The sequence below is a fragment of the Anser brachyrhynchus genome, assembly GCF_964034855.1.
Source record: "Anser brachyrhynchus genome assembly, chromosome: 2".
NCBI classification, from domain to species: Eukaryota; Metazoa; Chordata; class Aves; order Anseriformes; family Anatidae; genus Anser; species Anser brachyrhynchus.
This window is the reverse complement of record NC_137695.1, coordinates 20,579,562-20,601,789: the sequence shown is the minus strand read 5'-3', so window position 1 is coordinate 20,601,789 and position 22,228 is coordinate 20,579,562. Positions and strand designations below refer to the sequence as shown.

Here is a 22,228-nt window from a genome sequence, read left to right as displayed (position 1 = left end):
CCACAGAGGTCCTAGGTATGCGCACCTAAGGCAGAACTGGCACAAGCAGGATGTGGTGTCCCTGAGGGAGGTGAAAGAAAGCAGTAAAAGAAATGTAATTTTGTAGAAGAATATAGAATAACCAAGTGGAGCTATAAGAGCAGCAGATTTCCTAAAAACGCCCAAGGGGAGCAGCAGCAAAGCCTTAGCAGTGCCTGATGGAGGAGATGCTGACGATGTTCTTTCCTTTGCAGTCATGGAGCTCAGAAATGTAGTTCTCCTTCATCCTGGGCTTCTGCTGAAGCTGCCTTTTAATCATCGCATTCATTTCAGGCAATGAGGGAAACAAAGAGAAAAGGGGGAAGTTCAGAGAACTGAAATGATTTGCAACTAGCATACAAATACTTTTTTAAGAAAATAATAAATTTGGCAACTGCAGAAGAGAGATTAAAGCTATATTCATGTAGAAAGCACCTATATAAAGACAAGGCAAAGGAACTGCTTTATCATGTCAGCAATATAGTTCGGTAGGTAATATGAAGAAATCAAATATTTAAGGAACATCAGTCAGGGATGACTCTGATGGTCAGATCCTAACAGGTTGGAAAAAAAATATCCTCATATCTCACCTGGAACACTCCAAGCTAGGCTCAAGAATGGACTTAGAAACATGAAAGGCAGCAGGGCACCATCCTCTACTCACCTCTGTGTTGTCTTCAGCTGAGCAGAGCCTCCACTGTGCTTCAAGGCAAGTTTCTATCATCTGCTGGCACAATTGTGTTATAACAACAAAATAGCAAGATTTTAAACAGTCTTGAGTAAACTACCTTGCACAGAAAAATAAAGTCTCCTAAATCAACACTGAATTGCAAATTCACCTGTATATGTGTGTTTGTAAGTAGATGGGTGTACCCACACACACATACAGAGAAACAGTTTGCATTTACCTATCGACAACTGAACCCCTCTGGTTAGAATAGGAGGCATAATTCATAAGCTTATTCTCGTGTTAATTCCATTAATTTCAATCCAGTTACAATGAAGCAGCAACAAAGTTTTCATGAAAAACCACGTCCTTGCAAAGCTTAAGCTCTTATCTTGCATATTTTAAAATTTTGGATGAATCCAAATAGGATGATTTTGAAGTTGGTATAGCCTGAGCAACAAAGTACTATGTTAAGTCCAAGTCCAGCCAGGAATAAAAATTCTTTTTTAATTGAATTATTTGAAATTAAATAACTGTTTTTATTTCTAGCACTTGTGTTTTGTCTTTAAATTAAAAAAAAAAAGTATCAAAGATATTAATTTATTTTGAATCAAATTAGGAACAGATTAGGTAATGAAGATGCAGTGTATGTCATAGCAAGGAAAGGTCTGGGATGAAAATCCTGTCTTTATACTGATAGTTGTCTCCACAGCAGATTAATTTGTCTTAGTAGCATAATGAAACTTCTGCTGCTGTAGCATCGCTTACTGCAGCTTCTCCTTTATCAGGCCTCTGGCACTGACTCTCTTCTTGCAGTTATATACAGCATTTTGTACACGTTTAACTCAACAAATTTCTAAGACATTACCATAGTCACCACCAAAAATTTCTAAGTCATTAACACTGTTCAGGGAGAATGCAGACATTTTTAAGTACTAGGATACTTTTAAGCACTACAACAATATTTGGTGCCAATATGCTTAAGTGTTGAATTGTGAAACCTGTATGGCTCATCTCATCAGACCCAGTAAAAAATAAGTAAATAAATGAATAAAATATGAAAACACATTTTTAGTCCCTAGTTATTCATGCGCACTACAGAGCATATTTTGCAATCAATTTGTATTGCCAAAGCCATTTGATTTTAAGTAGAACTGTGAGTTTTCTTTCTAATTAAGTATACAGCACAATTTAATTTAAAACACAATTAACATACCCATTTATGCACATAACAAGATAGTTACTGGACTATGTCCTGCTTCTAATTCTTATCATTCATAAAGACAATTTCTACCTTAAATTATGCAGACTTTTTAATGGTGCACATCTGCCCCCTTGTGTCAGTTTTGCATGGATGTCTTTTTTATTGCTATGGGAACTACTGCAGTTATGGTTCCTCCAGTCCTTCAAGGCCATTTTTAAAGCTCACATGCAGGTATTTTGCTGCTCAATTCAGCATACAAGAGAAAAGAGGAAAAGAGATATTATATGTCTTGATCTCAGCTCCTGGGCATTCTCTTCTAAAACTGTAGAGAGAAATAGAAAAATGTAAATAGCTATATAGCTGTCAGTGGTGGGTATATCAGGAGGATTACAGCAAACAACCATGGCCAGTGGCAGTTTCTGTACATCTTCAGCACCAATTGCTGCAGCTGCACAAAGTGAGGAGACCTTTGCTCCCATCACAGCCCAAATAAAAGAAGAAATGGACAAACTTGCTCGGCACTTCGATAGAGAGAAAATAAAATCTATGAAGGCAGGTTTTCAGGGAAATCCTAATATGCATGGCAAACTGTAGGTCAAGGGAGGCATTGAGTGTTTTCAAGGGTAATTTCATTTAAAGTAAAAATTAATAAATTTTACTCAAAAAAAAAATGATCCTTCTGTTCCTCTGGTGTTTTTTCTTAGTTGTAAGCTATGGTCTGGAGACCATAATATAATAATAATGATAATGAGTGCTCACATATCCACTTAGCACAAATGGTCTTCGAGCAGCCACCACTCTTCTGTGTCCTCCGCAAGTGGGAGCAAGTGCTGGGGCTTGTTTGAGAGTGACTTAGACCAATGCAGCTCACAGGGGACATCCTGGTCTGCGACTCCCCCATAGCTGTGCTCCCAGCTCCAGACAACACATCCCAGTCCCCCTCCTGCCACAGCTACTGGAAGAAAGAAGCATCTGGACAGGCTGTGGGTGAAAGCACAACAGGGGCACAACTTTGCACATCACCGATGTTCCTTCAGGAGATCAGTGATGTGCTGCCTGAGATAAAAAATACACAGTGATCTATAAAGAGCAACTTGCAGAAGAAAATATATATATATATGTATATATACAAAAGATAAGGAGGGCTCAGATTTGTTGGTGTGTGCTTCACACACTACAGAAAAGTGCCCATGAGGCCACCTACTCTTGGTGACTCACCTTTTCCAGGGGGACCGCTTCTGCTTGAGGATTTCCTGTCTGTTGAAGGCAAATGGGAGTATCCTCCTGCCTATTCCACAGAACAGGATTTTGTAATGAATGATGATATGTGTCCGGCCACACGGGACATACTTAGCCAGAGCTATGTTCTATATACTGTCCCTGTGCCCTTGAAACAGCGGAGTGACACTGTGGTAAGACAAATTGTCCATATTATTTAAACTTGTTTGTTTTCTGAAATACTATCTATCTGTAAAAAAAAAAAAAAAAAAAAAAAAAAAGCAGGGGAGAGGACTTTCATGCCTTTAAGGGAAAATTTCAAGCAAACAGCATTCCTTTAGATCATACCTGGCCATTTCATTTCATTTCATAAGCCTGACAGGTATATTGCCAATATTTTTTGCCATCTGAAACCTAAAAAGCCAATGAAAAAGCTTAAGAAGAAAAGGAGGAAGAAAGAAGAGCAATTTCCTCAGAGAGGAATTTTGAAAGTTCATTGTTTTTTGTTTTGTTTTGTTTTTTTCATTGTTACAATGTTAGAATGGCAAAAGTTCATTTTCCTCCTAATACAGCAAAAAGCTGGGAAGAAAGATGTCCAACAGGAAGGGGGACAGGACACAGGTTACTTGGCATATAGAGGCTAAAGGAGACATTGATACCTAAGCTGATATTTTGCATTTCACTCTTCATAAAACTTCACAAAGCTATAGCTGCACTAAGCCCCAAAGTCTTTATTGCCTCAAACAGGTCTTCCAAAAAAGCTGCCAGACATGAAGCCATTGGCAGATGGAGAGCCCAGCAATTCTTACTTGTTATTTCGAGTATTTAGTTTTCCATACTATCAACAGTTTGCACCTTATTTCTCACTTAAATTTCTATTCCAACATTAATTATACTAAAAGTTTTCCCCTTTGAATACAGAGGACAAGCAAAGGATGCAGATAAAACACACTTCACCACAAAGTTCAAGTACAAGCTTACATTTTTGTGGGCAGTAATCAATACCCAGCTCATTTTATTTGCTAATCTTTCCCTCCCCATTGAAATACTAAGCACAACTTCAGCCTGTCTGCAGATAGAATTTCTGTCATTTGACTTAATTTTTAAACCAATTTCTTTCAAAGACGTATGTTGTTTTAAATTGCTTTTATCCATTTTATTTGAGCCTGTTCCCTTACCATCACACACTGAAAGAATAGAAGATGGCTTAAAATCAACTTCATAAGAGTTTAATTTTGGTTTAACAGTTCCCATACCAAAAGTATTCTGAGACTATAATGGAGCATCACCCACATCATAGATTTCAATAGGAGATGAATTGGACTATATATGGACTGGCCTTAATAAAGGTGGACAAAGTAAAGCACCTAATAGTAAAAAGGACCACAAAGATAACAGTATTTAGGTGCCTAAAGCTGGAGCCTGTAAGTATTATCTTTATCCACAGATGTCCACTTGCCACCAAGCAGTTTCATCTCACAGCAAAAGGAATGGTCTTTCAGAACATGACTAGGGGACTAGGGGACATATTTCTCTCTCTTTTAATCCATTCAGATCCTCCCCCAGCATTTATTTGCTCTTCTCATTGTCAAAAGATTTCTGATAATTATCTTGTTCAAGAACAATGTCCTAAATGCCAAGCCACAGAGAATTCAAAACTGACAGCCACCTCACTGATTCTGTCCCATTTTATATAGCCTCATTAAAGATTACTTAGACTAAAGTGATGGAAAAGAGTCAACATAGCTCTAGCCCAGTTGTCAGATACCTGGTTTAAGGATGAACAAAATGTTGACAATCCCTAATTCAGTGATTTTTTCACTAGGTTATAGTTAAGTCTTCAGAGGATGATGATTTCTTTAAAGCACAATGGAGCATTAAAATGCTGAGTGAAATTTCCATCACTTTGGAACCAATCCTGCCAATTTCAGACATGATTTGAAAATCCCACTTGTCTCTCATCTCCACAGTTCTGAACCTAAATATGTTATAAAAGCTGTCCCCTCCACCTTGTTTTTTGCCTCAGCTGAACACACAGCATGATACAGACAAGAAATCCAGCAGACTAAGAAACCTTGATCTGGGCTAAGAAACAGGGTCCAGTTACTCCAATACAATCCATGACTTCTCAACATTACTTTCCAAAACCAGATAAAACTGTTCAGCCCCGTAAAGAACCCTTCAGTGCATCTTTATACAGAATTAAAATGAGAAAAAAAAAAAACTATTTAAAATAAACCAATGCACAGATTAGGTAGGCTAGTTCCACCTACCTTATTAAGTTCTAGTCCAGTTGAAGGATCCATTTGGTCATCAGGGTTGCAGCACATTGTAAGAAGACATGAGAAGACTAGTGTTATTTTACCACAAAAAAAAAAAAGTATATTTCTCAGACAAGATTTTTTGTAACCCTAACATATATAGTCCCAGCAGCAGTATTTAGAGAAGGAAAACTTTAGGGTCATAGGCCTGATAGGACTGTGTGTACATCAGGGATTATACATACACCTTGGTGGCCAGATTAGTTTGATTGTGACCAGTGAATGTGCCTTTATTTTAAGTCTTCTTGAACCAGCTCAGATCACAGTTCTGGCCTTCTTGTAGGAGGCTGAGTACATCCTGCACACATCCATGATTTCTGAGAACCAATTTGGCAGTACTGGGAAAAAGAAAAAGTGCTTAAAACAAGAAAATATATGTATCTAGACCGACAGAAGGCCCATCCATTAACAGGTTTGATATATCCTTCTGGCTTGGCTGTCATACCTTGAGAAGCAGAAGAAAGCAGTAGAACAAAAAGACAAGCAGTAACCATTTTAAACAGCATCTGTCCAAAAGCAGCTGCAGTTGCATTTAGTTGACAACATCTGGAATATAAACCAAGTTGCAAAGTTGCAACTTTACTAATCTCACAGAGTGCTGGCACCACAGTGACAGATACTTTTTGCGAAGAAGTGATGAGCTGAGAAATCTCTCACAGTAGTCATTGTTAGGTGTTTGCTCTAATATTCAGATTGTAGCCATTGCCATTGTAGTACATGTCCTCCCTTTCATAACAATCATAGCTGTGTAACAGAACACCATGGCCAGTTGCATTTGGACAGGGAATATGTTATTTATTTCAGAATGTTGCTTGAGGGTGGAAAAAAGGGCTTTGGGATGGGAGACTATTTCACAGACATTAGATAGCAGAGTAATGAAGACAAAGTTATTTGAAGTACTCCAATATTTTTGGTCTTTTTCCCCCCTTACAAAGGTAATTGCCACAAAGAATGCAATGTTGAAAACAGGAAGAGCAAAATAATTTCAGAGGGTTTTGAGGGTCAATAAAAAACACAGAGGACCAAAGCAAAAGTTCATTTAAGTAACAGGACCTTGGAAAATATAGGAATTGAAAGCATAATTCTAAAATGTTGTGTTCTAAGACCTTATTCCTGCCCTTGAATCTATTCTTTTCTACTAAAGATTACTCTGTCTAACAACACAATAAGTCATGCCATGAGGAACAGCTCTCAGATTATTTTTTTAAGCAGTTAGAAGGAACGATAAAGGTTGGAAGTGCAAGCAAGCCAAATGTCAACCCAAATGCCTAGTCTGACATTGTCTGCTTGTTTGCTCCACCTTGCACGCGGTTTCCCAAAACTACCCAAATTACTTTATCCATTTCTGTGATAGAGGAATTGCTGCACAGCAAATTAGTTGCTGCACAGCTGCACAGCTAATTAGTTGATTATAAATGATTGTCATCTAATTCTTGTATTTGTTTTGAACTGCTGGAGTAGAAATGAAAAACACAGGCTGTTGAATAGGGTCACTCAAATAAATAAATGAACTCAGTTCACAGTCAAACTACTTGCCATCAAGACCTAATACACCATTTATCCCATCTCACTTGAGATATCCACAATGTGTAATAGCTGCAGTCATCAAGGTCTACCTTAACAATCCCTTAGAGCCTAATTCATCATCATTTTTAAATGCATGCTTCCTAAGGTCAGTGCAAGCCATGAAAATGAAAGATATCAATGTCATCCTGAGTCAAGGGAAATACAAATGCGGAAAAAATGTTTACTTTATAATGGCATACTTATTTATAGAAAGGTTGAATTTTGATACAGACAATGTTGTCTAACAGAGATCCCATTTGATGATTTCAGAACGAGTAGCAGTAGGAACTGGAAGGTCCCAGTAAGCAGGATACTGCCTAACACAGCCTCTGCAGTGAGCAACACACAACACCTATAGGGCATGAGATATTTGGTCGAACACTGATGGACAGAGAAAGACTCCTGAATCAAGAGTTCAGCCCCAAACCAGAGATAACATAAAGAAAACATAATGAAGATGCTAATCCTCTGAAGAATGGAATAAACAAGAACTGGTTTGGGCATTGATAAGACTGAAAAACATGATATCCCTCCATCCTGAAAGTAGTGGCTGAGCTCAAAAAAATCCAGAACCTGAGGCAAGGAAGGGCAATGGGACAATGAAAGCACAAAAATCTCGACAGGAGAACAGTTAGCTGAATCATTCTAAAATTTTGATCCTGAGTGTAGAAACTATAGACACCAGGGAGTGGTCTGACGGCCTGACTGGAGAAGCCCCAAGCCCACTGGGTTTGGTGACAGAGATATCAGAGCCTGGCTGAAAGAAGAGGAGGCAAAAGGCCAAGAGGCACAGTCACGCCAATGTACAACTGCTGGGGGAGAAGGGGAGAATGGGGAGATGAGTGCCAAATTTTGTTCTGATGATCTGCCACATCCATGGGCTCAGACAACTGCTGTTGAACACAGGCATTTTTCAAGCAATTTAAATTCTTCATAGTGCTTTGAGAAGCCTCTTAAAAATAGGTCCTAGTTTGCCACTAGGTCCTGGCAAAGCTGTTGTCCATAGCAATAGAGTCCTGGAGGCTGTAATTTATGGCTTGAATTGAAGAACAATCACAAAGGATGTCTTCTTTTTGTGAAATCATTGAGAATCACTATTTATATGCCAAGTAGGATTTTAAGAGCCAGGTGTTAATGCCTGGAGAAAATTGTATATGTCTCTTTGCAAACACAAGTGGTTCAAGCCACAGGTCAGTAAAAACAGCACTCTCCATGCACAGATTTTATCAGTAGAAGGCAGGTGAGAAAGAACCCAAAGTTAAAATATATACATATATAACAGTAAAGGACTGCTTAGACCCTGTTTAGGGCATAGCAGATAGATACAAATCTCCAGTTTCTGCTGACATTGTAAAACAAGTGCCCAGCATGTAGCACATTATGCAGTTTCATCTTTGTGGAGCAGGTGAACTCATTAGCACATCACCTCATCCTGGTACTTACATAGTTCAGAGTTAGGAACTTGCTGCAGTGCTACAGGGCTCGGTTTTCTGACTGATTTCCTCCACTGGGGCATGAGAACATGTGGTTTAAACCATCTGACAATACATTCCCTCTGTGCTATCTGAAGTCTCATTTTCTGGAAGGATAGATTTGCCCTTACAAATACTCCAATGACTGGCCTCCAACTGATGTTAAGATTAATTGCTCAAAAGCTGGAGTAGGTATCTGCACACTACACCATGATCATTTTATCACAACAAGTGCATCAGGCAACCGTTCTCTCAGCACAAAGAACTCTGTAAAATTATCTTACACTTGCTAATTAAAACAGAGAAAATCAAAGGCCGTATTCCGAGAGCAGAAATGAGGACATGTTAAAAGCAATGATAGCTGGTAACTCAGCCTGTCCAGTAAACAGTGTGGCAGGTCTCCACAGGACCTTCAAGAGCCAGTACATAGATCTTTTTGATAATGATATTCTATGGGATTAGTAAAGACAGAAAAACCTTTTTCATTTCAGTCGTTTGTTAGGTTTGACATTGCTACTGAAGGACACGGTCCTTTCAGATGCTGAACAAACGTGACTCCTACTGACTTAACATCAGTGGTTCAAAGGAGAACCTTCATCTGAAATACATATTTAGGTAAGAAAGAAAAAAAATCTAGTACTCCAGTTGCTCTAGCAGATTATGGAGGGATTTACAAATAAAACACATTCTGAATGCTTGAAGTCCATTTTGGCAGCTCTTAAATCTTTTTTCTTATTGAAAACTGCTGTTTGCTACAGTCTATATCAAGGCTGGATTTTGCCATATGGGAGGTATTTCAATTTATAAAAGCATCTCAGAATATGGAATCAAAGCTCTGTAATTAGTTAAATTTCATCAGAAGTGCTAACATGTAGTTTCTAAAGAGAAAATTAGTGTAGTAGCAAGTGTGTGTCACTTACCTAGTGTGAATTCACCCGCTTCGTTTATATGTCATTTGTCCTCATTTATTGTTAACAGCCTTCTTCAAGCTAACACTTGGCAAAAGTTAAAAGATGTGAGTGCAGTACACTGGGCTGTGCACTTAGCTGAAATGAATAAAACATGTCAAGCAAAATCTTCTTCAACTGTTTCTGGTGGAGCTGTTCCAAAATTCTTCTGGATTTTAACTTAAACTTTCTTACAATGTTGGAAAAATAATTTATGCATGTAAGAGAATAGAGATATCCCAAGAACCATATTGGTATATACAGTTGTATTTAAGAGGCCACCAATGTGATTTGTTTTCATTAGTGTTGCTCTAAGACTACACCTAATCAAATGCCCATTCAAAGATCAGCAAACCAGTATCAGTCAAATCAGTGGACCTTATTCACTTACTACCTTTCTTTATTTAAACACAACAAGGGACATGTATCTTGCTGTTCTAATGAAGGATTACAGACACAGACTGAAAAAAGCAAAGTAACCTGGAGGAGAGTGCATTTCTGAAATAAACTGCTGCTTTAACAAACTATTTCTTGAGATCAAGCTTGAAAAATAATAGGGCTATGTATTCCACTTAAGTTTGAAAATTCAAAGCATCTTTAGCTAAAACAATATACAACTTCGGTAGTTTTTTTTAATGGGTATGATAGCTTCGCAGAGTATTGTTTATGAATATAATACATACATAGTGCTGGGTTTAATATTTTATTTGAATGACGTTCGATGTTACGCAAAATAAATTTTTATGTTACATCCACTGTGACATCAACTAAAATGTGAACTAGTTTGCATAGGTTAGTACTTTGGGCAGCATGATGTTGCTCTAGTCCACCAAGGCTTAAATATTCACAGTGTAGAGGAAGAAACAGGAATTAAAGCATTTCTACTAAAATATATTTTAATAGCTGGTGTTAACTTTCCGCATAACAAAAGCCAAATTAAGATGATACATCATATGATCCAAGAGTAAGTATATCTGTCCTTTGAAAAACAATTGTTACCTTCAGAACTGTATACTCCCAAATACAATACAGTTTTGCAAAATAACTAAAACTTTACACACTTGAAAGCAAACATAAGCCAAACTGCACAGCGGTTCATTTTTGCTTTTTATATCACGCTGCAAAAACCAACAGCTGAGAGGTTTTCCACATCATGCTATTCAATGTCAACACAGTCATTGCTGTCTTCCAATGGTCTAGCAATTTCTAATAATACTATTAAATACACATGATTGAAATGCTACAGTATAGCTTATTTTTCCCCCTAAAATAATAATAATTAAACAAATGTCAACAACAACTGGATTACAACTTAAGTACAATATGCAAATTCTATTTATCAGACACAAGAAGCATATGAAATTTCTTTGAATATACTGTTGAAGTGCAGGCAGTTTAGGAAATATAGCTTTCATGTTTTCCTTCAAAAGGAAAGAAGGGTTTCCTATGGCATAAAGCTGGAGAAAATCACTAAAGCACTGCAAAATAGTTTGTTCTTCTACAGCTCACCAGTACTTTGCATTTGCCAGCACATCAGTTTGGAGATCTTTCAACAGCATCTTTTGTCTGTTGCAGTATATTATTTAAATATTTACTAACTAAAGCTTATTCTGTATTTTAAATGGAGTATTAATCAACATAATTAAAATATAACATTTTATACCCTGTACCACTTTCTGCCAAAGACTTCCATATTTGTCATTTCTTTTTCATTGTACAAGATGACATGCCATCACTGTACAATAAAAACTAAAATTATTACCTTTCCCAAGTATTGGAGACCTTTCATATCCCCGAGGAACACTCAGTAGGGACACATTTGTCACAAATACAATCCATGGGAGGTGATTCTCTGTCAAATCCCAATCTGCTGAAGTGGTTTATGGTATGTCAAATGTAATCAAGAAAACCCTGTTTCATCAAGATTAAATGCTAATGTTCCATAATGAAAAATTACAACTGCAGTATCTGTAAGTAGCTTTGTTTAGAAAATGAAGATTAGCCAGGCAAGAAAGAGTAATGAAAAGCAAGGCACCCATTTGTTCTTGTGTATATGTATGAATATGCTCTATGTAGTTTTCTATACTTATATTTAAATATAGGTAAGAATGATAACATATCTTAATTTCTTTGTTTCTAAAATGCTTAAGATGGGAATGTGTGAACTTCCAGCCTGAACTTTGGAACATCTTGGGAAATTTGTCTTCTTCAAAAGTCTGTTCCTTTCCCCAGGAAAAAAAAAAATGTTTACAGGAGTAAAGTATAGTGAAGGAACATGCTGTGTTAAAAAGGAATATACACTTTAAAAGTGACAGGACAGCATACAACATCTGTTCACCCCTTCATACGACTGATGCTCCAACATATGCCTTGTAAAACCTGCACTTGTCCAAACTGGTTGCTGACTTACTCTCCCTACATTACAAATTTTAGATCTTATAAAACATTTTGAAAATTGCACTCTGGTAATATTGGGCCTTTGATAGCACTGCTTAGAACAAATTTGCCCAGTGAGAATAAAGGTTGTTTTACATCAAAAAGAAGAGGAACCATTCCAAAAGAGCACGAATTACTAAGCACATACAACATAAAAAAACTGACTACATAAATGAGTAACTTAAAACAGATCTTAATAATTCTGCTGACATACCATTTTCATCAGAAATACAATTCACATGCTTTGTTTTCTTCTCCTTTTTTATTTTGCAAATTGCTTTAGGTGCTTTGCCAGGCTACTGAATATTCAAAATTCATAAAGGAAATTTTATTTCCATTGTTTAGCTCAACATAGTACTCCAATGAGATCAAATATTCATTTCCTGATTTACTTTTCACTATACATTCAAGACTGGAAGTCTGACGTAGGAAGAACACTGGTGTATTTATAGGTTGAGAGTTTCTTTTTTTGTAAGTCACTAAAAATTGCAACTTCATGCAATTTATCTATTCACTACTTTCCTTTCCATTCATATCTGGTTAGCAAACTGACAACTTGCTTTTATTGTTGTCAGCATTACAGAGCTAATAGAGCAGCACAGCAGCAAGTGATATCCAATTCTGCCTCAGGCATCATCAGAAAAATTTGCCAGCCACCATAAGATGGGTTTCCTCTCTTTGCTGTTGATGGCTGGTGATGAAAACCAATGCAGAGGCAGAGTGCTTTTTCGAGAGCTTCTAGCTGAGCCTACCATACCAGCCTTTTGAAAAAGCCATTTGACTTGCAAAGCTAGCTAATTTAATGTGGAAGTCACCAGTAATGCATAAGGGTCTGTTACAGCCCTCATTTTTCAAGAATTTTAAATGACAGCAATGTGACCCATACAAATTGCACATTTACAGAATCACATTCCTGGTTGTAAACCACGTTCTTTGAAGTTAGATGCTCCAGGTCAGCTTTAGCCTTGAAATTAGGCAGCAGACAAGAAAGCAACACAATTCCACAAACATGGACCTTTTTTTCCTTTTTTTTTTTATTTATTTTTTTTATGCAGTCATTCCATCCTCTGTTTGGCAGCCTGGAACCTGCCCTTTGTTAAAAAACAGGAAAAAAATGGCATAAGCTCTCCAATTCCTAACTGTATTCAAAAATAGAACTAGGAAGTGTTTGTATTGACAGATTTCAGCTGCAAATTTCAGATGTAATAGATCCACACTGCCTTCTTTATTGTTTAAAGACATACTATACTGCAGGCTTGATTGTTTTATGAAATAAAAAAATATAAAATTATCCATAAACTCTATATTTAGTTCTACTTCTAAAATTTCAAACATAAAAGAGTGCCAGTGTAGACTCAATATTCTGACAGCTACTCCAAAATTAAATTCTCTATCACATAGCTGAACACCACAAGTTATACTATCAGCAAACACACTTTCTTCCTTATGCTTATATGCATCCTCATGAGTAAGTTCCCACATAGATCTTTAACTCTCTTTTCCTTCCTCCCAGAGTTTCACCCTGGGAGGGAATATGGCACCCTCCTGGCATCCCATTAAAGCAAGAGGAACTCCCTTGCGCCCCAGGCCTGCTGACCTAGTCCCTCACAGGTCCATTAGGTCACCAATTATTTGATCCCCCCTCTCAGCCTCACTGACAGAGACCTGGATCCTGCACTTCTGATCATAAGTTCATGGGCACCAAAGAGCACATGTGAAGGTTTGTCAGCAAAATATTGTTACTGTTTTCTACACACGGCTAACCTGAAGCGTGATGGAATAGAGTACATTGGACTTTTGTTTGGTTAGTTTTACTTTCAGGGTCAGTTATGAAAAAGAATAAATCTGTAGAAAAAAAATTATATTTCTCCTTCATTAATCATTTTGTAAGCATACAACTCACTGTTGGATCACCAACATTTTTTGAGGAAACAGAAGCAATAGGCCATTGAGCTGAAATGCACTACAATAACCAGAGCTCTTCTCCACCCTTCGATGGAGGTGCAAATATTTCTGCAGCAGGGGTAGGTGCATTAGCTCATCAGTAAAGCAGCCATTAAGCGAGTTACTTGTGAAAAGACGGAGGGTTGTGACTGCACGCTTTGTGTGACTGCACAGCACTGGGGCCTCACACAGGCTATTTACAGCAGTACAGGGGAAAGTAAAGGAACATGAAGAATTGGTCATACATTGTCCTAGTGGAAGTTTCTACTTAAATGCTAAGTATTATTAGAAGGAAACAGAAGAGCTGACAGGTTTTATACTCTAGATAGTCTTTGCAAGGAATTTTCTGTGGAAAAGATACTGAAGAACCATGAATCCAGGCATGGACCTAACTGATGGACTGGGATGCAAGCAAAGCTGATAGAAGAGGTCACAATTGTGATTAAAAGAAAATGGATAATCCAGGAAAAAATGTGGGTAAGGAAGAGTTGGGAAATTTTTGCTGTCAAAATAGACCTTTTTATTATAAGGCTGTTGGGCAGAAGGTTTTTGTTTGTTTGTTTGTTTGCTTGTTTGACAAATATATTACTTGTCATTACTTAAAACGATTGAATTCTCTACCCAACATTTTTATTTTTATTAGGGTGCTAACTTCTCAAACATTAAACGTCTCCCTAATAATTTGAAGATGTGTTCAAACTCAGTGTGTTAACCACCTTTGACTTCAGAGTGCCATAAGAAGTGAATCAATTTCACGGTTACTATAAAGAGAAATAACCTCTGAGATGTAGGGAGAAGGTATTTCCCCTTTACAGCTAATTGACCAAAATCTTTATAGGATTAGCAGCACCAGGCTTCGATATAAGTTTTGTGTTTCGTTTTTTTGGGTTTTTTTGTTTTTTTTTTATTTTGAGGGAGCACTATTATAAGCAATGCTGTTTTCAAAGCTCTGAGCTTCTTGTTTATTTGTCTTTTAAAGTAAAGACTCTAAATTGGATTCTGAATGAGAATGCAGACTGTTATAGCAGTGATAAAGTAATGAACATGTGGTCTTAAAAGATTCTTCTGACTTTTTCTAAAAGGTTAGATTTTGAGTAAATCATAATAAACCTCAAAGAACTAAAGACAAAAGTTAGTTAACAAACTCAATATAATTTGCTGGAAGCATTCCTGTTTTCCCAGTTCTCTGAACAGTACCATACATCCAGCCATCATCAATTGGTTGCACGTTGATGATATAGTCGCCATCCCTGAAGGAAACTTCATCTTCATCTTGAGCACTGTAGTCATACATAGCTCTGTATGTTCTCTGTTGAAGGAAAGAAAACAAGGTTGTAAAGTCTCCGGCCTAAGCAGAAATACTTTCTTTCTCTTCTTTGCTCAGAAAAGAATAGCAGTATTAAAAAATGTATATATTAAAGAAAAAAAAAAAAAAGATGAGCAAGGCAGAGAGAGAAATCACACAAGTTACCTATTGAAAAGAAACAATATACCCCCTGCCCTGACAAACATTCAATTAATATAATTCTTTTTTCAGAGTACCAAAATAATTATTTTTTGTGAAACTACAACGTTCAAAGTCCTCATACAAACAGATTTCACACTGTTCACTGTCTCCTGAAGTATTCCAGCTGTTGTTTCATGCATACACTAGTAACAGTTCATTATGTCCCACCATGGCTAGCTGTGTTTCTGCAGCCTATTTGCATGATTCCCAAACAGCTTCTCCTATGTCTTCACTACAGAAAAGAAATGCGTTTTCATCCAGTCCATTAGCTTTGCCATCTCTTTGAATGTCCTTCATCTCATTAGGATCTTAATCTGTGTTGGGTTTATGTGGCAAGGTATTGGTAGTGGGGGGCTGCAGAGGTGGCCTCTGTGAGATGAATCCAGCAGCTGCCCCAGGTCAGATCAGAGCCAGCTCCAGCCAGTTCCAAAAGGGACCTGCCACTGGCCAGAGATGAGCCAGTAAGCAGTGTTTGTGCTTCTGTGAAAGCAAATTTAAGGAAGGGGGAAAAAGAAAACCTGCTGTACAAAAGCAGCTGAGAGAGCAAGCAGTGAGAACCAGCCCTGCAGCCCCCAAGGTCAGTGCAGCAGGAGGGCAGGAGGTGCTCCAGGCACGCGGCAGCAGTTCCCCTGCGGCCTGTGGAGAGGCCCCTGGTGGAGCAGGCTGTCCCCCTGCAGCCCATGGGTCCCACACGGAGCAGATCTCCATGCTGCAGCCCGTGGAGGAGCCCCCGGCGGAGCAGGTGGATGTGGCCTGGAGGAGGCTGCGGCCCATGGAGAGCCCCCGCAGGAGCAGGCCCCGGGCCGGAGCTGCAGCCCGTGGAGAGGAGCCCCCGCAGGAGCAGGGGGCCTGGGGGGAGCTGCCGCCCGTGGGGGACCCGTGCTGGAGCAGTGTGCTCCTGGGGGATGGACCCTGTGGTACGGAGCCATGTGGAAGCAGTTCTTGAAGAGCTGCTGCCTGTGGGCAGCAGTATTTTTTTACAAATACTCAATTTTGCATATTCAGATAAAAGATTAAACTAAACAGAACAAGAAGACCTGTCATTAGTTGAGGCAAATTATTCTACACTTCTGTCAGCTGTAGGCAAAGACTTCCATTTTCTTTCTAAATAGAGAATTTATTTCCACTCAAAACTAACAAAATGCTACCATTTACTGGTATTCAAAGTGGCTTTTCTAACCCATAGGAAACCCTTCCTTTCTTAACAGCAGAACCAAACTTTTTAAATTCCCAAGAGTGCTTTCTTTTCCATGTATCTCAACAGAATTCAAGAGTAATTCAAGCATCACTGATAATAACCAACTGCCCTATAAGCTCCTTCTTGTATGTCATCATATATGCTGTTTTTTTTCTGGTAAAATGATTTAAAGAGTAAAATGTTAAAAAAAAAAAAAAGTTAATGTTTGAGTTAATGTCTAGTACAACTGTACAAATCTTTATCTTTTAAGAGAGAGCAAGATTTGGTCTGCTTCCTACCTGAGGAAAAAAAACTCTGGATTAATTTTAGTTCCATCTCATATATGTGTATTTTGAGTTTGTTTTTTTAATTAAATCATTTCCAGAAACAATGGAAATACCCCCACACACAGTGAGTCATTTATCACACTTAGGTCATTTGGGGTTATTTAACCCAAACACAACAAGACAAGTCATTGTTACTGCTTCCATGCTAGAAAATACACTTTAGGTCTCGATTCTCGCTTTATCATTGGTAAAACAGATTAAATACTAGAGAAATCAACTCTTGGTTGAACATTGTAGACCACTCCCTTGACTGACAAGCATACTCTATAACTATATTTGTATCTTACTCTCTACAGTTGTTCTTTGCCATGCCTTGTAATGTTGCTGCCCTACAGGCTGTGACCAAGACAGACCTTCAGCCTGAGTTATGTGGCTTCTTGGTAGTTCTTTCACATCTTCAAGGGTTCATGGAAGATAATGAAAAAAAGCACCATTGCATACGCACTGCATCAAAGGAAACAGTTGGAGAGTTCTATCACCACTAAAAATTCCTTAAAGATTCACAAACCTGAAAACTAGTGGTCAGAAACCCTAGGGAATGGTCTCTACCTTTAAGAATCTTATTTTTTTCCAACTATTTCCACTGATCTCTCTACTGAGCCTTGAAATTAACTCCAAAAACAGCGAAAGATATGCTATTATAACAAGCTCAGCAGCAGTTAGTCCTTTAAGAAGTTTGTTTCCAAAAAAAGAATTCATTTAATATAAATGGTAATAAGTCCATACCTGGCATAAGGCAACGAATGGATTTTCCCCTGAGCCATGCTTATATGCCTCCTTTGAATGGAGGAAGACTGGAGAAGAGGTTAAATATACTATTAGGCTAACATATATTGGAAAAAACTAAGAAGTTTTTGCTCAACCAGAAGAATGCTCAGTCATCCTTAGAACATCGTGGTATAGGACATACAACTGCTGTCTCCTTTATGGCGGCAAAGTTGTGGAGTTGAGCTGGCAATTTCAAACTTAAAAAAAATTATTAGGGCCCTAAATGCTGCCATGAAACCTAAATTTATGGCCTTAACACCTAATTAGGTGCTAAATGGCTGTCAGGAGAAATCTCCATAATAATCCCGTTAGCTTTTAATGCCTAATTATCACTTCAGAATGTAGTCTGGGCTATATAATTGAGAATTACAATGCTTAAAGGACTCAAAGCATGGATTTTTTTAAATGTATTTTAGTGAATTATTCCTCTGTCAGTAGTGAGTTTAGCAGGTCTGAGAGCACAAGAGGGTATAAGAAGAGGTTGGGGGTTTGTAAAACAGTCAAATATACCCTTATTTCCTACCTCCTCAAAGGTCTATCGTGTAGCTACTGCTTAGAAAAAAGCAGTAAGCCTTGTGCATATAAGTACCTAAATTGAGCTGTCATATTCCCAGCTCCTCAGCCAGATGTGAGCTGACAGATGCATATTTCCAGTTCATCCATCAGTTTATGCTTATCCTCTGGATCTGTCCTTGCAAGGAGCAGTACCTGTTGCAGTGTCCTTCACATAGAGCAGCTATCAAAGAAAACCAGCTTGCAATCTAGGTTTTGTTCTCCTACCACTTTTAGCTACATAAAGGCTTCAGAACATCCCGTTATTTTCCAAAGAGGCCAACACAGCCTGTCTGAACCCTTCAGGGGGCTGTTACAAAACATGCTGTATACCAAGCAACAATTTAACCCAGACCTTTATGCAAAATTGCTTATAGGAAGTCAGCAAAAGCAAAGTATCAGAAATAACGCAATTCATCTAGGAAAAAAAAAAATTTACTCAAAAACTGTGTTAGGATCATTCCTGATACAAAACACAGTTCAAAAGTAAATATCCGGTAAATAAAAAAAAAAAAAAAAAGAAATTAGAAGCTTTCTATTGATCACGATAGGAAATTAGTAGGTGTGATTATAATATGATTGTGTCTTTTGGAGACCTTGATTTGTTAATAATGCAACAAATGGTCTGAAGGGAGCAGGTTTTACTACAGCAGCTACCTCTCCAGTCATCCCCACCCTAATATAACCCATGGGATCCTAATCACTCTCACCCTGGAGAAGTTCCAGCCAAACTGAGACACTGATGTGTGACTGTCACTTTCATTGCTTTTAGTCAAGTCTCAAAACCCACCTGTGCTCTGAAACCAGTATTTAGGCTGTCACTTCTTTCCCTCCAGTCTCTTCACCCTCTTATTTTTTTCTCTTTTCTTTCTTCCCTCAGGCTGGCTTAGCCAGACCACGATGCATCTCCGGCAGTACTGCTACAAGCCCAGGACCAACCAGGAAGCTGAAAGCAATGAACCTAACACCGCACAAGTTTATCAGATCTCTAGGGACACATCCACACTGCATTTGAAAAGCACTCCAAGGCTGCCTTCTTCAGTCTGCACAAATCACTACACTTAAGCACAAGCCCAGCCAGGGGCTCCCCACAGCCTGCTCTGAGACTCCCTTGTACTGGCCCAGCAGCTGAGTGTAACACACCCTTCACACCTGGACAAGCTGCACAGGCAAAGAAAAGTCTTTTGATGTCAAGACGTAAAGACAAGGGAGCATGCCAGGTTTATAGCTGTGTCAAAAAGGCCTCTTTGAAGACCCCAGGAGGGTCTTCCTCACTTGACTGGCAAGTTAGCAGTCAGAACCAGGAGAGCAGTCCTTGATTTTCTCCCTCCGAAAATGTTTGGGTTTTTGTTGTCTTCGAGGAAACCCACTCAGTCTTAAACAGCAACAGTTCAAATTGTGTTATTTTCTGTTCTTTTTTTTTTCCCCAGTGACAAACAGCTATTATCACTTAAAAGAATGTCAAACAATATTGTTTCACAAAAGGAATAAAAAATCCTATTGAAAGACTCAGTCTATCCTTTAAATTTTAAATTTAAATTAAATTTAACTTCACTCACTTCCTTTTACCTTCACAATTCCAGCTCTGGAAGGAGAGGCAAATGATGATTCTCAAGATAATTTTTTCAACAGGCAGCCCAGTAGGAAAGTCACTGGAAGATGGAAGTATTAGGGAAATAGTAGCCTTCCACCTGCCCACACAGCTACGAAGGCTGCTAAGTTGACTTCCAGATTTTCAGGCATCTCTATTCTTTATACGCTGCATTTGAAGGCTGTTTCCTTTCCCACTCACTTGCAAGTCTGTTGGCAAAGCCCAGGTTCCCAGCTTCTCAGCTTTTTTGACTGGCCCTTTTGGAAAGCAGCTCCCCAGGTGCCTTGAGATATCCTTGGAAATGAATGGCTGATTCCCATACCAGCCACCTCACGGATGTCATGCAGGTAGGTATCAAAAGAGTTTCCCAGGTTCCTAACTCACCCAAAGATGCACGTATCTGGATCCCTTGCTTTTAAGCAGCAACTTTTACTATATAAAATAGCATGGAGTCTTAAATAAAAATACAATTCTAGTCAATTTTGACAACTCATTTTTTTTTCAGTTCAACGAAAGCTCCCTTTTTCTAGTAAGTTTTCGATTTGGTTCAGAATTAAATACTTCACCCATAAACAAGGTTAAAGATGTAGGGAATATACATCCATTAAAATAGTTCAGAGTTCAAAATAAGTTGATACTTTTAAGGTAAAAGGTGATGGGATCTGAACTGCAAAATGTCTAGGCAGTGATACAATAACAAAAATATGATAACCATATATAAGCAGTACAAACAGAAAAAGCTCAACACTCCCCCGGAAGCCTCCACAAAAAATAAATAAATAAATAAATAAATAAATAAATAAATGAAATTAAAAAAAAAGTATTATAACCATGACCGGTTACTTTTAGCACTAAAAATTCACTCCAGCTCTATGTTCCCATCCACCACAATCAGGAACTTCATGACTGTGGCCACTGTTTGATGATAAAGCTTGTCAATCTCCCAACAGTGTAATTCAATTTGGATCAGACGAGTGTTTGTGTGACTTTTCTCTTGAATGGGAAAGGTTACTAATACAGAGTCTAAGCTAGTTTTATACAAACTAAGATCACAGTATCACAGATTTCTAGGTTGGAAGAGAGCTCAAGATCATCGAGTCCAACCTCCGACCTAACACTAAGTACTCCACTAAACCATATCGCTAAGCTCTACATCTAAACGTCTTTGAAAGACCTCCAGGGATGGTGACTCCACCACCTCCCTGGGCAGCCCGTTCCAATGCTTAATAACCCTTTCGGTAAAGAAGTACTTCCTAAAATCCAACCTAAACCTCCCCTGTCGCAACTTTCGCCCATTCCCCCTCGTCCTGTCACCAGGCACGTGGGAGAACAGACCAACTCCCACCTCTCTACAGCCTCCTTTAAGGTAACTGTAGAGAGCAATAAGGTCGCCCCTGAGCCTCCTCTTCTCCAGGCTGAACAAGCCCAGCTCCTTCAGCCGCTCCTCGTATGAGGAGATAATATGGATAATAATATAATAAAATAATAATAAAATAATAAGATGAGTAATATGGACATGCATAAAGTCTGCTAGTACAAAATCAACAAGTCAAAAAATTTTAAACAAATTTAAAGCAACAGAGTGATCGTAAGAGATTTTCATCCTGTACTAGGAGCCCAATTTCATCACATAGCATATCATCAAAGCTCACCCTGTGAAATACTATCCAAGCATTTACTACCATTAGCGAGTGGAAGATGCAGTTATTTTTCTGCCTTCTAGAGATCATAAATACATTTTTATGATACATTCTGACATAAAAGCTCTTGCCAGTGCCTTTTCATACATTAGGGCTATCATTTACAATTAGGACAGTTGAATAGTCCAACTGTAAAACTCAAGGAGACCATTTACTCATATTTAGAAGATTTCACAATCACTGATGATGTTGCTTGCCAAATGTAATTGTTCTTGAAATCCAATACTCACCAGGCTTGCTGAATGAGGCTGTGAATGCATTGACCTCATGGACGACATACTGGTCTGGTGCATGTATCCATATCCTTGGGACTGGCTTTGCTGATAGGCCCCAGGGAGAACAGGGGCTGTGTGTTAAAGAAATATAGACACATTAATGGAAGTTAAAAAATAAAAATATATATTTTTTTAAAAGTCCTTATCCAGCAATCTGTAGAACCTGTAGATTATTTGCATAATAAATAACAATTTCTCAGTATGAAATAGTTAAGAATTATTCCCATGTACAGCATAAGGCTTTCCATAGGTTGAATTATACATTAATGTAGCCAAAGCTAGAGCAATATATCCCCAAATGCTATCAAGGTTAGTTGGAAGGAAAAGCTTAATATGCCTTAAGGAGTCTGACCATAGAAAGGCATACTAAAGCTCAAGACACCACTAGCTGAATTTTGATACTGCCATAGACAACGCAGTATCATGTGCCATAAACTGCCTTTTTTCAAGGAAAGATTGATGAAAGAAGATTTATATTAGTACATATTTGAAATACTTCAGCAGACATTCCCCACAAT

The 22,228-nt window shown here is 38.3% G+C and overlaps 1 protein-coding gene across 6 annotated transcripts in view; it reads right to left on the bottom strand.

Annotated features, from left to right (window-relative positions):
* Nucleotides 1–10,103: 10,103 nt before the first annotated feature.
* Nucleotides 10,104–22,228, bottom strand: part of NEBL (nebulette) — a 260,561-nt gene continuing 248,436 nt past the window's right edge. For all 6 annotated transcript variants that reach the window (XR_013945800.1, XR_013945803.1, XM_080578265.1 and 3 more), the window contains 2 exons: nt 21,666–21,781; nt 10,104–15,102 (listed from right to left, as the gene is read on the bottom strand). Coding sequence is in view for 4 of the 6 variants with exons in the window: in XM_080578265.1 (XP_080434391.1) it covers nt 14,926–15,102; nt 21,666–21,781 (293 nt within the window). In the remaining 2 variants the exon portion in view is untranslated. The remainder of the gene's footprint in view (nt 15,103–21,665; nt 21,782–22,228) is intronic.